At 32.8% G+C, this 14,458-nt stretch overlaps 1 protein-coding gene across 2 annotated transcripts in view; it reads right to left on the bottom strand.

The window, feature by feature from the left end:
* The window catches only part of LOC131062826 (uncharacterized), a 115,889-nt gene extending 106,057 nt beyond the window's left edge, over nucleotides 1–9,832 (bottom strand). The window contains exons 1-3 of one of the 2 annotated variants that reach the window (XM_057996574.2): nucleotides 9,579–9,832; nucleotides 9,378–9,475; nucleotides 6,533–6,632 (exon numbers count right to left, since the gene is read on the bottom strand). In XM_057996574.2, the coding sequence (XP_057852557.1) occupies nucleotides 6,533–6,632; nucleotides 9,378–9,475; nucleotides 9,579–9,635 (255 nt within the window). In that variant the 5' untranslated portion in view covers nucleotides 9,636–9,832. The remainder of the gene's footprint in view (nucleotides 1–6,532; nucleotides 6,633–9,377; nucleotides 9,476–9,578) is intronic. The other variant, XM_057996569.2, reaches the window with a different exon arrangement.
* Nucleotides 9,833–14,458: the final 4,626 nt, after the last annotated feature.

The following is a 14,458-nucleotide window of genomic DNA, read 5'->3' as shown; positions in this document are numbered from 1 at the left end:
GCTGCATTTGATGATCAGCAAGTTATCATCAGAAATTGCAACCAAGATGTGAGTCAAATATTGGCCAGAAGTTTCATGGAGGAGGCCTTTATAGGTTGATTGTTGATCTGATTAAGAAGGTAACCTTGATACATGACAGCAATTAATTGTGAGCTTTGGCACAGAAGATTTGTCCACTTGAACAAATGAAGCTCTACCACTTTTGAAGAATATGGTACATGGATGACAAATTTTAAAATAGAAAAGACTAGTGCACACAAGGTACGTGTATTTGGCAAGTATATCAAGATTTCCTTCCCTAGCAGTGAACATAGATCAAGAGGAATGTTAGATCTTATCCATTCAAATGTTTGCGGACCCAGATCAAAAGCCTCATTGGCTAGAAATTATTCTTATGTTCCTTCAATCAATGATTCTTTAAAAAAAACATATATATATTTCATAAAAATCAAAGATGAAGTCTTTGAAAATTTTCAGGAGTTCAAAGCTCTTGTAGAAAATTAAACAGGTGAAAGGATTAAGGTGTCGAGTTTTGACAATGGAGATAAGTTTATCTCCAAGGATTTTGATGCTTTTTGTAAAGATTCAAGGATCAAAGGGGAGTGAACCTCTAGCAAAATGTGACTGCCGAAACAGGTCCATCATACAGATTGTAAAGTCTATGATTCATGACTTAGATCTACCCATGTTTCTTTGGGTCGAAGCATGCAGCTGTGGAGTATAGATATGATACATGTCTTCAAAAGGTGTTAAAGGACGAGACTTTGGAAGAAGCCTTTACTGGAGAGAATTCTAATGTTTCTAGCTTTCAAGTGCTTATAAGTCCTATTCATATTCATATGCCCAAAGAGAAAAGAACCAAGTTTGAACCCTACAACCTGAAGGGTGTCTTTGTGGGTTAAAATGAATCTTCTAAGGCTTACATTATATTTTTCAAAAAGAAAGATTGTATGAGCATAAATGTTAAGTTTGATGAGGATGCATGGTCCTCTAAGTCTCAAGAGCCTCTCATGGAGGTTGAAGACAACAAACAGCCTACTGTTCCAAATTATGATCAACAAAGTACATCAGCCCCAATTGCTGATCAGCCAAGTTCCGGTAAGGAAGTAGACACCACAGCCTCTTCTAAAACAGCCTAGGAGCCTAAATGGCCAACCCAAACATTGCAAGAAGAACAAGAACAAGTTGAAGCATTAAAAACTTCTTTCAGGTAAGTCATCTACCAAAGATATTTCCCAATTATGTTGTTTTAATGTACGTTTTCATTGATGTTAAGCCTTCCACTTGCTTAAGGAAGCAAACACAAAGCAGGTATGGCAAGATGCCATGACAGAGGAGTATAATTCCATTATTCTAATTTTCTAAATGATATTTAGGAGATTGTGCCCAGATCTTAATGAAAGTTAGTGTAGAAGGTGAAGCGTGTAGTAGATGAGAGCATAGGGAAATTCAAGGCCAGATTTATAGCACATTGTCATGTCCCTGCCATAATCCATATACCATGTTCTTACAAATTTCATCAAAAACAATTCCAAGAATATGCAATGATAAGATACGAGTCAGATAATTATAAGGTAATCCAACTGTCCATAAGGAAGCCAATAACTATGTATCAAATACCACTAATAAATCTACACAGGTTAATGAATTGCGATTAGTTGGTATGGGTTGAGCAAACAATATAATTAATATATGAAGATATCGAACTAGGGCAAAGATATCCCTCTTCAGTCCCAAATATGCATGAGAATACCAATGATTATACACTCATGAAGCTGTGTATAAGACATCTATAGTCGATTAAGGCAAGACATCTGCACCAAGGAGGATCCGAACCCACCAATCCCTACAATATCATTTATGATCAAGAAAGAACCCAGCCAACAAACAGAAGATTACCTTAACTAATGCATATAACTGTTATTGATTAGCTAACTAACAATAATGGAAGGGTGCGAGTGAAGGGAGATATCTTCTCAGACCAAACAAGGTAATTGTTCACTTCGCAAACATAAGACACCAATTGGATTCATTCCAAGAGGAGGGTGGAGAATTTATATGTTTTGTATTCATTGTCCAGTATGGGCTTGCTCATAAGTGCAGAAAAGGATATCGGATATACTGACAAATGCTGGGCTATATATATTATTATTATTCCAGTTGGATCGCTCTTCTAAGAGAAATTGCCTTTGGCACACCAAACGATTGCAAAGAAATATACAACAGTTCGAATTGTACTTACAGGTTATTGTTGTGACTACAGACCGTATTAGGGAAGGAATAGAACATTAAGTTACTAGTAGATTATTACATCACAGGCAACATGCTGCAACTATTCATTAACTAATAACTGTTAAATATTAAGTTATGTCTGTGTTCTAATTAAGAATAAAGTTTAGATCAGAACTATTAAGTTACAGGCAGTAACATCCTTGACCTCGATGGTATACATGGGAATGTATTTTACTATATGAAGTATGATAATGTTTCTATGCAGAATTTAATATTAATAGAAATATTAACATAGAGTGCAATATGTATTTAATAAGGATACCAAGTATCATGACAGTGGCAGACCAGATCTGACATGCATCAGATCTGTCTGCCATTACCAGCCATTTACTAACTAGGATTGTTTTAAGTTGGTAGTAGTATTATATAAATTATATAGAAGGATATCAGCTAATACATAAATAATTGGTACTATTATTTATTTATTTATACATATATCCAAATCAGAGTAAGGAATAATATAAGGATTGTAAATATAGATATTGATAGTAATAAATATTAATATAATAATTATAATTACTATAATACCTTTAGAAATTAGTAATAATTCATATAATTAGTAATTAATAAATACATAAAGGATTTATAATGGATCAGAATAAGATTAATTATTTAGTATGGTAAGACAGCAAGTACTTGATAGACTAAAGAAAGGATAGAACATCCCAGATTTGATTCATGTTAAGATAGTCTTGACTCTTAATCAAGTTAGTTCAAGTCATAGGTACTTTGAAAATAGATTGATTATGGTTAAAATTGACCAAACCCTAGTAGGGGACATTACACACATGGATTCTCTCAAAAAGAGGGAGTTGATTATGATGAGACTTTTGTTGCTACTAGTTATAATTCTGTAAAGTAATTACGTCTCTTGCTTCTCATTTCGGTTGGCCTTTATATTAGTACGGGGGCTTCACTTAGTGAACCTGGGTTATAGCACGTGAGTTCATGGCATACTAAAGAATCCCCCTATTTTTTTTAAATATTACCCTAAACTCCTTTTTTGTCACCCCCTCCCAATACATAGCCCAAATTGAAAGCCCCCCTATTTTCACCAAATATTGTATTTTTTCATAGCTGAAATTAAAAACCCCCCTATTTTCACCGATAGGCAATATATTGCACCTTAATTTTTGGGATATTAAACCCCCCAAAATGAATGCACGTGATATAATATTGCCTTGTTAGTAAAGCCCCCGTGTATATTAGATGGATGTAAAGAGAATGTTTTTGATTAGCAACATAGAAGAAGATGTTTATATAAATCAGCCTAGAGGTTTTGAGTTGCACAAGAGGGATGCCCATTTATGCAAGATGAAAGAGGCCCTGTATAGACTCAAGCAAGCACTTTGTGCTTGGTAATCTTGGATTGACAAGTAAAAAAAAGTTTGGGCATCACTAAAACAGTAAAACTGCTACAAAGCCTGATTTGTGTTATTTGTTTGATAAATAAGATCAGCTAATTTTAGCCTTTTATGTGGATGATCTTATTCTTATAGGTAGTAGTGAGAAGTTCATTGGATAGTGTAAGAGGGAGTTGGCCCCTAAATTTGGCAAGAAAGATATTGACCTTATGCATTATTGTTTGAATCTAGAAGTGTCCAAAGCTACAAGGGAAGTCTAAGTCAAAGGAAGTGCACAGTGGAAATTCTAAAAAGATTTCATATGTTGGATTGTAAGTACCTTGCTAGTCCAGCGATTCCAAATTTGAGTTAACTACTTACGTAGAATATGATCTAGTGGATCCATTTGTATCCAAGCAGCTAATTGGTTCTCTAGTGTACTTGGTAAATATTAGACCTGATATTTGTTTTGCAATGAATACATTAAGTCAATTTATGATAAAACCAAGGAAAGTTCATTGGACTACTGCAAAATATGTGCTCAGATACTTAAAGGGCACTATTCATTATGGGTTAAAATATGTTGGAAATGATGAATAATATTCATGCTTTTCTAGATTCAGAGTAGACAGTTGATGCTAGTGCTAAGAAAAGCACTTTAGAGTTTTGTTTCAGCTAGGAGTCAGGTATGATATCATGCTTTATGCAGGAAATGGGCAATAGTTGCATTAAGCTCAGCTAAAGTAGAGTACATAGAAGCTTCTTTTGCTAGTCGCAAGTCTGTTGGTTTCACAAATTGATTGCAAAGCTTACTGATCAAATATTGAACAAAACCATTGTGTACTATGACACTCAAAGTTGCATTAAACTATCTGAAAAATATAACGTTTCATGATCATTCCAAGCACATTGATATTCATTATCATTTCTCATTGATAGAGTTTAAAGGGAGAAATCATTCTTCAATATGTTCCTTGTAGACATTTTGAGAAAGCCTATCAAAAGGAAATTTGAACTCTTGAGAACAAAGTTGGGTTTGCTGGAAAACACCTTCCTTGTGAAGAGGGAGTATTAATTTTTCACTCAAATGGTGTGCCTGAACTACAAATGAAACCTTATTTTTGGGCATTTTACTAGATTAATAAATTTGGGCACATGTTTTAATGTTTTTGTAAATAAATATATCTAATTTTTTAGAACAATTAGGGCTTTTTCTAGTCACATCTTTGATCTTTTACCCTATTCTTAGCAGAGTTCTGCATCACACCATTCATGACTTTTATTGGCAAATTTTAGCTGCTAGTTTTGTTTATCTTAAAATGCTTTTATTTAAGGTATGGGCTTTTTAATTTAGGCAGCTAAAAAACCCAAAATAAAGTGTTTTTTATTTATTTATTCTGGGCAGCATTTTGAAATTTGGGCAGCTAGTATTGTTTCTAGGAGAGATTTTTTGTGATTAAAGATCTAAAAACAAGCTACCTTTTGCGAGTGCCTAGTCAACGGGTCCTTTTGCGAGCGCCTAGTCAACGGGTTAATAATTAACCCTTGGCATCACTATATTGTAAAACCGGATTTTCAGAATAATTTTTTTTAAATTCCAAAATTGCAGACATATCCTCATTTTAATTTATTGCTTTCAGTTTTTGTACTTTCATTTTTCTGTGCATGCAGGTTAGGTCACTCCAGGTTAGAATCGGACCTGATGGAATAGAAAGGATTCTCATACACACATATATATATCTGAGTATAGGTAGCAGATCAGATTGATATAAACAACAGACCTGTGCATTTAAAGAGGGAAACAACATTGAATTGAATCTGTCCAAATTACTACAGCAGACTGAATATACATAACTTGCAATAACTCTACAAGTATATTAGGCAAGATTTAGTGTCCTTCCAAAAGGGGACAGGACATGTGCAGAATTTTAACAAGACGGGCTAACTTTGGCACAAGAAAAAAGAATAGGTTGTGGGTATATGGGCTTCATTCACTTGCCATTGCCTCTTGTCATAGGCTTCCAGTTCCTCTTGAGTGGATGATTTTTTGTTCAAGCTTATTATCTGGCTGTGGTGCTATAGAAAATTTACCAGGGATTAGTAGAAAGTGTCTATGAATATTGTTGAGGGACAAGTAAGAGGTCTCCAAACAACATGACCTATTGAGAATATTCAACAAGTAATGCATGAAGAGATAAAAAAGAACCCTATTTTCATGACTGCAAATAGACATTCAAAAGGCTTCCTGTGGATTGGTTGACAATGACAAGCTAATAAAATTGATAGAAGAAGGGATACAGTTGGAAGAAGGCACCTAATTCAATGTTGAACTTGCCCTCGACACTTGGTTGGAGACTTGATTTGGATCACTGAGGTGATTCAGTAAACAACACAATAAAACAGAGTTCCAACATCTAATGTGCAATATAGGTGTATACAGATATTCTAAAACAACCAAAGTATTATGGCAAAGAGAATACAGGAAGAGATAAACAATCGAAAAACATGCTAAACAATAGTGAAAAAATTATATTACCTTAGACTATGCAAGTTCTGGACAATGATATGAGAAATCAAATGAGTGTATATTTGTACTATAGTTGCACTCTCTATATTTGTCTCACGTGAGACACCCTCTAAACAATGGCAAGTAGAATAGAACAGTCGATAAGATCTCCATATGTACTTCCCAAGCTATTTAGTAATATAGCATTAGCTTCTAATCTCTGTGAGATATTAAATATGGTTTCTTTGCAGAATATTAGGAAAAATGACTTGTATATCAAAGTCTTGCAATTTGTTCACTCAGATTTATCATTTGTGCTCCTTTACTGAAAACAGAGCTCTGTGGCTACCTTTTCTTTAAGATTGCCAATCAAAAATAATTCAAAAGTCACCTTTGCAATAACATCTGTTGTTTCTTTGAAGTCCACACATCTTGCAACATTTGCTTTTGCTAAGAATTCATCAATAAGACGGATTCCAATGTTATAACCCCTGCAATGGAACATGTCAACAAAAATAATTAAATTTAAACTTTCCAACAGTGTATTTGTGGACATCTCTATAAAAACATCAGAAAACAAAGTTTACTAAACTGCAAATTGTAAATATAACAAAATATTCAGTACATGTGGAGAAAAAAGGATGGCATGAATAAGTAATGACAAAAAAGAAGATAAAATGGAGAGTTTATGGAAACAGATTGTAGACACTAAAATAATTCTTCTTATCATCATATTAATTATTGACATTATTATCATTATTATCTTTATTATCTTTATTATCTTATCATTATTCATTAATCATAATCATATTATAGATTACTCGCAGTACCATTCATTATTAATTATCCATTATTACTATTAATTATCATCATTATCCATTATAATTATTTAATTAAAATTTAAATAATTCTTTATTATTTAATTAATGTGAGTTAATTATCCATTTTATATAAATTACCAAAATTCCTAATTGTCTCCTTACAATTTATCTCATTCTTCAAATTAGCAACTTCCGCAGATTTTTCCATTTAATGAATTAAAAAATTCACTATTATCCTCTCATGAGTACAACATGCAAATTTCACTCAGCTATTTTTCCAAATTAACTCCACAACTTATGGAGTTAACACTTGATCTTTGATAAAATCTCCACTGTCCATCTAATCTTTCAAAGTCTATAAATTCATCCATTCACGCATTATTTTCACAACCACGAATCTTTATACATAATCACTCTCATTATTTTTATCACTGAAAAATTATTAATGTTACATTGTTAGGCTACTAAGTTGAGCATCCACATTAATCAAGAGCAGAACACTTCAATACGATGAAGAATTGACCGGGCCCCTACTATAAGCTTTCTCACAGGTTCCTCGAATTGACTGGGGGCTCCAGTCAAGAATTAACCCCTCCCCCGCCCCCCCCACTGCCCTAAAATTTTATGGTACTGCAGTCAAGCCCTAAAATTCTATGGAGCATGCTGGGTGGGCAACTATCAAGCCCCTCCAGTCAAGCCCCTTTAGAATGGTAGGGCCATAGAATTTTAGGATCCCTCCCACCCGGTCTATAGCCTCCTTGCAGTTAAATTTGAAATTAGGATTTAAATATATATTTTTAATTCTTATTTAATATTTCAAATTTTTAAATTGCAGACATTTTGGTGAACCTGATGTGAACATACAATTGCCTTCATCTAATCTTGGCACTTGTGAATTTTCGGGGGTTTGATCTTACAGATCTTACACTTTATTGGAGAGATTTGAAAGTGATATTTTACAAGGAGCTGCAAAATGGGCATCACGGTTGTGTGTCCAATTTTTGCAACCAAGCTCCTGTTGAACAACCTTCCTGACCCATCAAAAGTAGGGATGGCACAGAAAAGGAACAATCTTATCTCAAATGGAAGCCTTACAACAATAGTATTAAAAGACCGCTGGAAATTTTAAAAGGTCAGTTTTGGGTTATAACTTATTATATATGTGGGAACAGGTTTGCCCAAGCATAAAATCTAGCAAGCTCTTAAGAACCAGATTCAGATTACATTTGGAATAGTAGGGATACTGTCTCTTGAGTGCGAGCACGCACAAAACTTCTAACCAACTTTAGAACTTGGATCTATTTCTCTCCACTTATTGGTGTGTTATATTTAAACTGGGAAAGAAATATGTATATATCAGTCCTGCACCATGGAAAACAAACTTCAATTGGTGAATCACTCCTGGATCGGAGCAACCTGAATGCCTAAAGTTTTCATGGTTTATTTCTCAATCGACATGTCTCCTGCTAATAATGACTGCATGTTATGCTTGGCTTATATGCTATGTTTTATTTTGTGAATTATTACAAAGGGGTTATGATTTATTGCTGATGGGCAACATTTGTCACTTGTAAGAGCATGAACCAAGTTGAATTACTCTCACTGCACTAATGCAGCCTGGTAACTTCATCAGATATGTGGAGTGGTTGTGGTGTACTGATTATGAGGTACATTCAAGTGCAACCCACTTTTAAAGGGGTACGTCGAGTGTGACCCAATGTGGTATATTTGAGCGTGAGCCAGGTTTAATGGGGAACATCAAAGCGTGGCCTAGTGTTAATGGGGTAAATTCAAGAGTGGCATGGGCTTACAAATCTTAAGAGAATGGCCCAAGCTTACCACACACTGGAATACAGTCCAAGTATATCTTACGCTGCGTTAAACCCATGTCATAATCTCAACCAAGATTTACCAGGGAAAAAATTTAACAAGAGAAAATTTTATGAGATCTGGAACAGCGGTAGGGTTATTATAACTGCGCCATTTTGTTTTGCAAGTCTGTAGTGGAGATTTTGGTTGATGTAGCCAGACATAAAGGCTCATCAACGTTCATGGGATAGTTATTCAAAATCCAAGGGACAGAATTTAATGAATTTTGTCACATTACTTACAACCGAACGCTCTAAGGTTTGATATTGAAAAGGGATTTCGAAGGACATTTAAACCTTGAACACCCAGGCCCAAGATCACTAGAATTTAGTGATTCTCTGATATAATAAACATTTCTTAAAATTGGCAAATCAAAGATAAAACTAAAATGCATCTGCCATCGGCAATGAAGTGGGTTTGATCTAATTCAACCAGTACTTGTGGGTTAGAAACAATGTAAAGTCAATAGAGCCAAATATATCCATATATTATTTTCAATCTTATGAAATTGGAGACAGTGAAAACGGTGAAATGCAAATTACATACATTTGATCGAGCTGTTTGTTTACTTCTTCAACCTCTTCGAAATCAGTAAGCAACTGGCGCACAATGGCACCGTAGGTAAGGGTGAACAGCTCTGCGTTCTGAACAAAGCACATCCGTTAATTTTAAGATAGCTGGAAGCACAGATTTTTATTTGTATTTTGTTAAATCAATGGGAGTATACGCAGCAGTGGATTTCCTTACCACTCGCTCAACATTAGCAAAGACTGCGTCTCCTGCTCTTGGAACGAGCCGAGACATGGTGATACCCTGGTATTTTTTGTCTACTTCCTACCACAGCTTTCTTCTGTCAGATCTATGGCAGTACAGCAGTTTCGCTTTAAAATTGAAGAAACGAACAGAATTTGGTTTCAAGAGCGTTTTGTCGGATATTTGTTTTCTTAGTACTCTGCCAGAGCTTATTACAATGGTAGCAAGGGCAGATTCTAATAAGGTGAATGTTCTCACGAAAATCTTTTAATTTAAATATGATAAAAATTTTCACAAAAAATATTTTTAATTTAAATATGATAAAAAAAATTTGTCTAAAAATGAATACCAGTTTTAATATTGTAATAGAAATAGAAATAGTCAATATAATTTAGTGTGAATAATATATATTTATATAATAATTTTTATTTTATTAAAATTTTAATATCAATGTTTTTTAACATCTATTTATTTATGATTTTATAATTATATTATCTTTGAATAATTTATATATCTTTTTTCTTTGATAATTTTTATTTTATTAAAATTTTAATATCAATGCTTTTTAACATTCATTTATTTATGATTTTATAATTATATTATCTTTGAATAACTTATATATCTGTTTTCTTTGATAAACCCGTTATAATATTGTAGTAGAAATACAAATACTCAATGTGATTTAGTGTAAACTAGCTTATATATATTGAATTATATATATAAAGAAAACCAAGAGATAAGATATCAAGGCTTTCATTTTTTTTTTAATTGAATCATAATCATAGTTGAACCTAGTTCATTCATAACCTTTATTTCAGTTTAACCCTAAATCTATATTCTAATGAAATTGTAATTGCAAGTGATCCCCCAAACTAATTGGATTAACCTATATGATTTAGTTTAAAGTTCGTTCAAGGTTTAGAGCAAGGGTTCAATTTCATTTAGTGTTAGGGTACATGGGTTGAATTATCTTTACTTTAAGGGTTGAATTTGGTTTAGGGTTTGTGTTCAATTGGTTTAATGTTTAATTATAGTTTGAGGTAGGGTTCAATGTGATTTAGGGTTACAATTAAATTTGGTTTAGTGTTAGCATTTTTATTAGATATTAAATTAGAGCTAAGGTAGCTATTAAAATATTGATCTTAGGATTAAATTGGGTTTACTCTTCAATTATGTTTTGGTTAGGATTTGATTCTCTATTATATTAGGATTAGGGCTCGATTTGAGTTAGGCCGAGGGTTAAATGGTTAGGATGAAGGTTCAAATTTCCTTAACGTTAAATTACATTTAGGGGTAGGGTTTAATGTGGTTTAGGGTTATGGTTTTCAATTTAATTTAGTGTTGGTTTTAGCATTCAATCGGTTTATGGTGATGGTATGATGAAAGAATAAGTATTCGGTCAACCACTTAGAGGGGGGGGTGAATCAATAGATAGAAAAACTGATAATAACTTCACCAATCTCAAACATCAATCTCTCAAAGTAAACTTAGAACTATCAATGTAATACCATTGTTAAGATAAAAACTCATAAGAGAAATTGGTTGACTGTTACAACAAATTAACAGTAAACAACTTCTTCATTTCCCAATGCTTCTAGTTATCATGACTTATCAAAGTAGTTAAGTAGTTAAGTAAATCAACCATAAAAACATAACCACAAAAATATTCACCACTTGACACAAATATTTTTGACGTGGAAACCCAAATAGGTAAAAACCACGGTGAGATGAGAATCACAAGATAACTATCTGAACTCTTCTGAAGTTCACCCTGTTAGGAGCCTAGCCTATTAAAGCTTTACAAAAGTCATGTTAAGAACTGGTCCTATTAGGAATCACCTGGTTAAGGGATTGACTACAATGCCTTGTTAGAAGCAATACCTTGTAAGGAGTAACCTCAATAAAGGATTTGAAAATCCAAGCTAATGGATCACCTTGTTAGAGGATTTTAATAACATCAAGCTTGTTAGAGCTTACCCGGTTAGGGGATTTCAATTATGTTGTAATTGTTAGAAAACAACAAGAGTTTGTTGATTTTTCTGAATAGCACTACACTTGCTTGATCAGATCCATTGCATGCTCCTATCTGCCTTTACTCAAACTGCAGATACATCATCTAGTTTGGCAACCACGCACTCAACTGATCTTTGCTAACTCTTTGCCAACTCATTAAACTAAACAACTTCATTGACCTTATAAACAAATCAATTAGGTCGGTAACACAACAAAAACCTAATTCTCATAGAGATTACAAATAAATTGATCCAAGTATGACCGTTGGATTACATAGCAATTTCTAAACATCAATCAAGAAAACCTTGAACGCTCCTTGATCACCGCTTCATCGAACTTAGTAACTCATCACGCGCTTTGCATTATATGCAATACATTTACTCATTCCCTAGACAAAAACCGTTACAACAACTTGCCAAAATCTTTTCAAATTGTCTTCATACAATAATCATACGTATCATAATCATTATCGCTCATCATCAGATCATAAACCAATATAACCAATTCACCAAACTTAATTGATTAGGGTTTATCAACAACAACGGGTAGGGTTTACCAGTTACATCAATAGATAGGGTTTACACCGGTTACCGGTTTACTCCACAAATTCATCCTATACCGGTTACAGTTTCCTTCACTTGTTCATCCTACCGGTTACAAAACAATATTACGACAATATCATTACTGGTTAATTGACATCGATGACAATATAACATATCATTAATGCAATCTTCATGCAAATGCCAACATATGGTAATAGTTTAATTTGGATTATTTTTTGGTTTAAGGATTAGCATTCAATTTAATTTAGTGTTCTATTATGTTTAAACTTTTTATTCAATTTTGTTCAGTGTCAAGTTAGAGCTCAATTTGGGTTAGGGCTAATATAGTGTTAAGGTTAGGGTTCAATTTGGTTTATGATTAGGGTTACAATTTACTTTGGTTTAGGTTAACAATTCAATTTGGTGTGTGTTATTATTAGGTTTAGTGTTAAGGGTAAATTTAGCTTGGGGTTACGCAATGCTTCAACACCTTATAAAATACTTACATGCTAAAGAAAGCATGACCCACCAAAGTTATATATCATATAAGCTCTTATAAATGCTATCATTTTCACAATATGCTTCAATATTATATGTTATTCTAATACTTGTCTACTCAATTTGTAAACTCTAAATATTGTTAGTGGTAAAATAATATCTAAAAGTTTTGTTTATTATCTAATTAGGTTAAGGATTAGGGTTACATTTGGTTTATTGTTAGAGTTAGAGTTTGATTTGGTTTAGAGTTGGCGTTCAATTAGGTTTAGTGTAAAAATAAGGGTACAATTTAATTCAAGGTTAGCATCAGGATTTAATTTGGTTTACTATTAGGTTTAGGGTTCAATTTGGTTTAAGATTTGTGTTCAATATGGTTTAGAGTTAGGGCACAATTTAGTTTAGTGCTCAATCATAATTAGGGTTAAGTTTTATTTTAAGTTTGGAGTTAGGGTTCAATTCGGTTAACTTTTAGGATTATGGTTCAATTTGGTTTACGTCTTAGGGTTCAATTTGGCTTAGTGTTGAATTTGACTTAGTGTTACTATTAGGATCTTTGTTTTGGAATTAGAGTTAGGGTTGGGATTTAAAAACTAACCCTAATTTAATAAGGGTTAGAGTTCAATTTGATTTACTATTATCAATAGGGTTCATTTTAGTTAAAGTTTAGGGTTCAATTTGGTTTAGAGTTAGGGTTTAAGTTAGATTGGTGCTCCATTATATTCAAGGTTAGAGTTCAATTTGGCTTAATGATAGGGTTAGGATTCAATTTGGTATACAATAAGGGTTTAGTTTGGTTGAGTTTTAGGCTTACGGTTTCTAATTATATATGTTATTTAATATGGATATAGTAGAGTATATTTAATTAATGTGAAAATAATGATTACATTTAAACTTTAGTATAGTTTAAAAATGCAAATATAAAAGTACATTTGAAAATATAGAAAGTCAATTGCAATATAATTCTAATTCCACACTCCAAAATATAAAAATTTATAAATAATTGTGGCTACCATATATTCATATGATCTAGTGGAGAAATTATTGTGGCCACCATATATTCATACAATCTATCGACATGCTGAATAATGGTATATAGTTTCCATACTTATTGGTTTCAATAAAAAGTTGTGGGTCAAACTCTGGCAATTCAATATTTGCATTATTCTTCCTTCAGTATTATATAATGATACTCTCTCTCCTACAATAAATATGCATCCATTGTTATTTAGAGCTATCCTATAAATTCTTTCAAGTAAATCGATGTGTAAAGGAGAGTATTTTTTTCTTTCTTCACCTTCTTTATCATCATTTTCTAATTTCCACATTTGATGATATTATTTATGAACCAACACTATGCAACTATCACATCCAGTTATTTCCCAAGACGTAGTAAAACACTTCTAGTGAATCATAACATCATAATAATTTTCATCAGCTTTTGTTTGTACTTCTTCAAAGGCAAAATTTGCAATTGGTGTGTACTTTGCGGTAGTATTCCTTGCCGATGGAATCATTGTCCAAGTTAATGTCTACATAATTCAATTCAATAATCTCACCATTATTTGTATGATTTCTTAATTAATAAAATCTTCCTTTACAACAAAAACCTCTTCCCAAAGCATAATAGGAATTTTAAACAAACAATTGATTCCATGAATCAGATTTTGACTCATAAATCTCAACATAGCTTCGACCATTGTAGTTTATGTTGTATTGTCCAACCAAGATTATAAGCTATAACTTATTGCCATAAAATCAGTATGTATAGTAGTTGTAATATGTCTTATAAAATAAAGTTATGTCCAAGATGGAGTACTTGCA

Source organism: Cryptomeria japonica, chromosome 5, assembly GCF_030272615.1.
Source record: "Cryptomeria japonica chromosome 5, Sugi_1.0, whole genome shotgun sequence".
NCBI classification, from domain to species: domain Eukaryota; kingdom Viridiplantae; phylum Streptophyta; class Pinopsida; order Cupressales; family Cupressaceae; genus Cryptomeria; species Cryptomeria japonica.
This window is presented reverse-complemented; position numbering and strand designations above follow the sequence as displayed.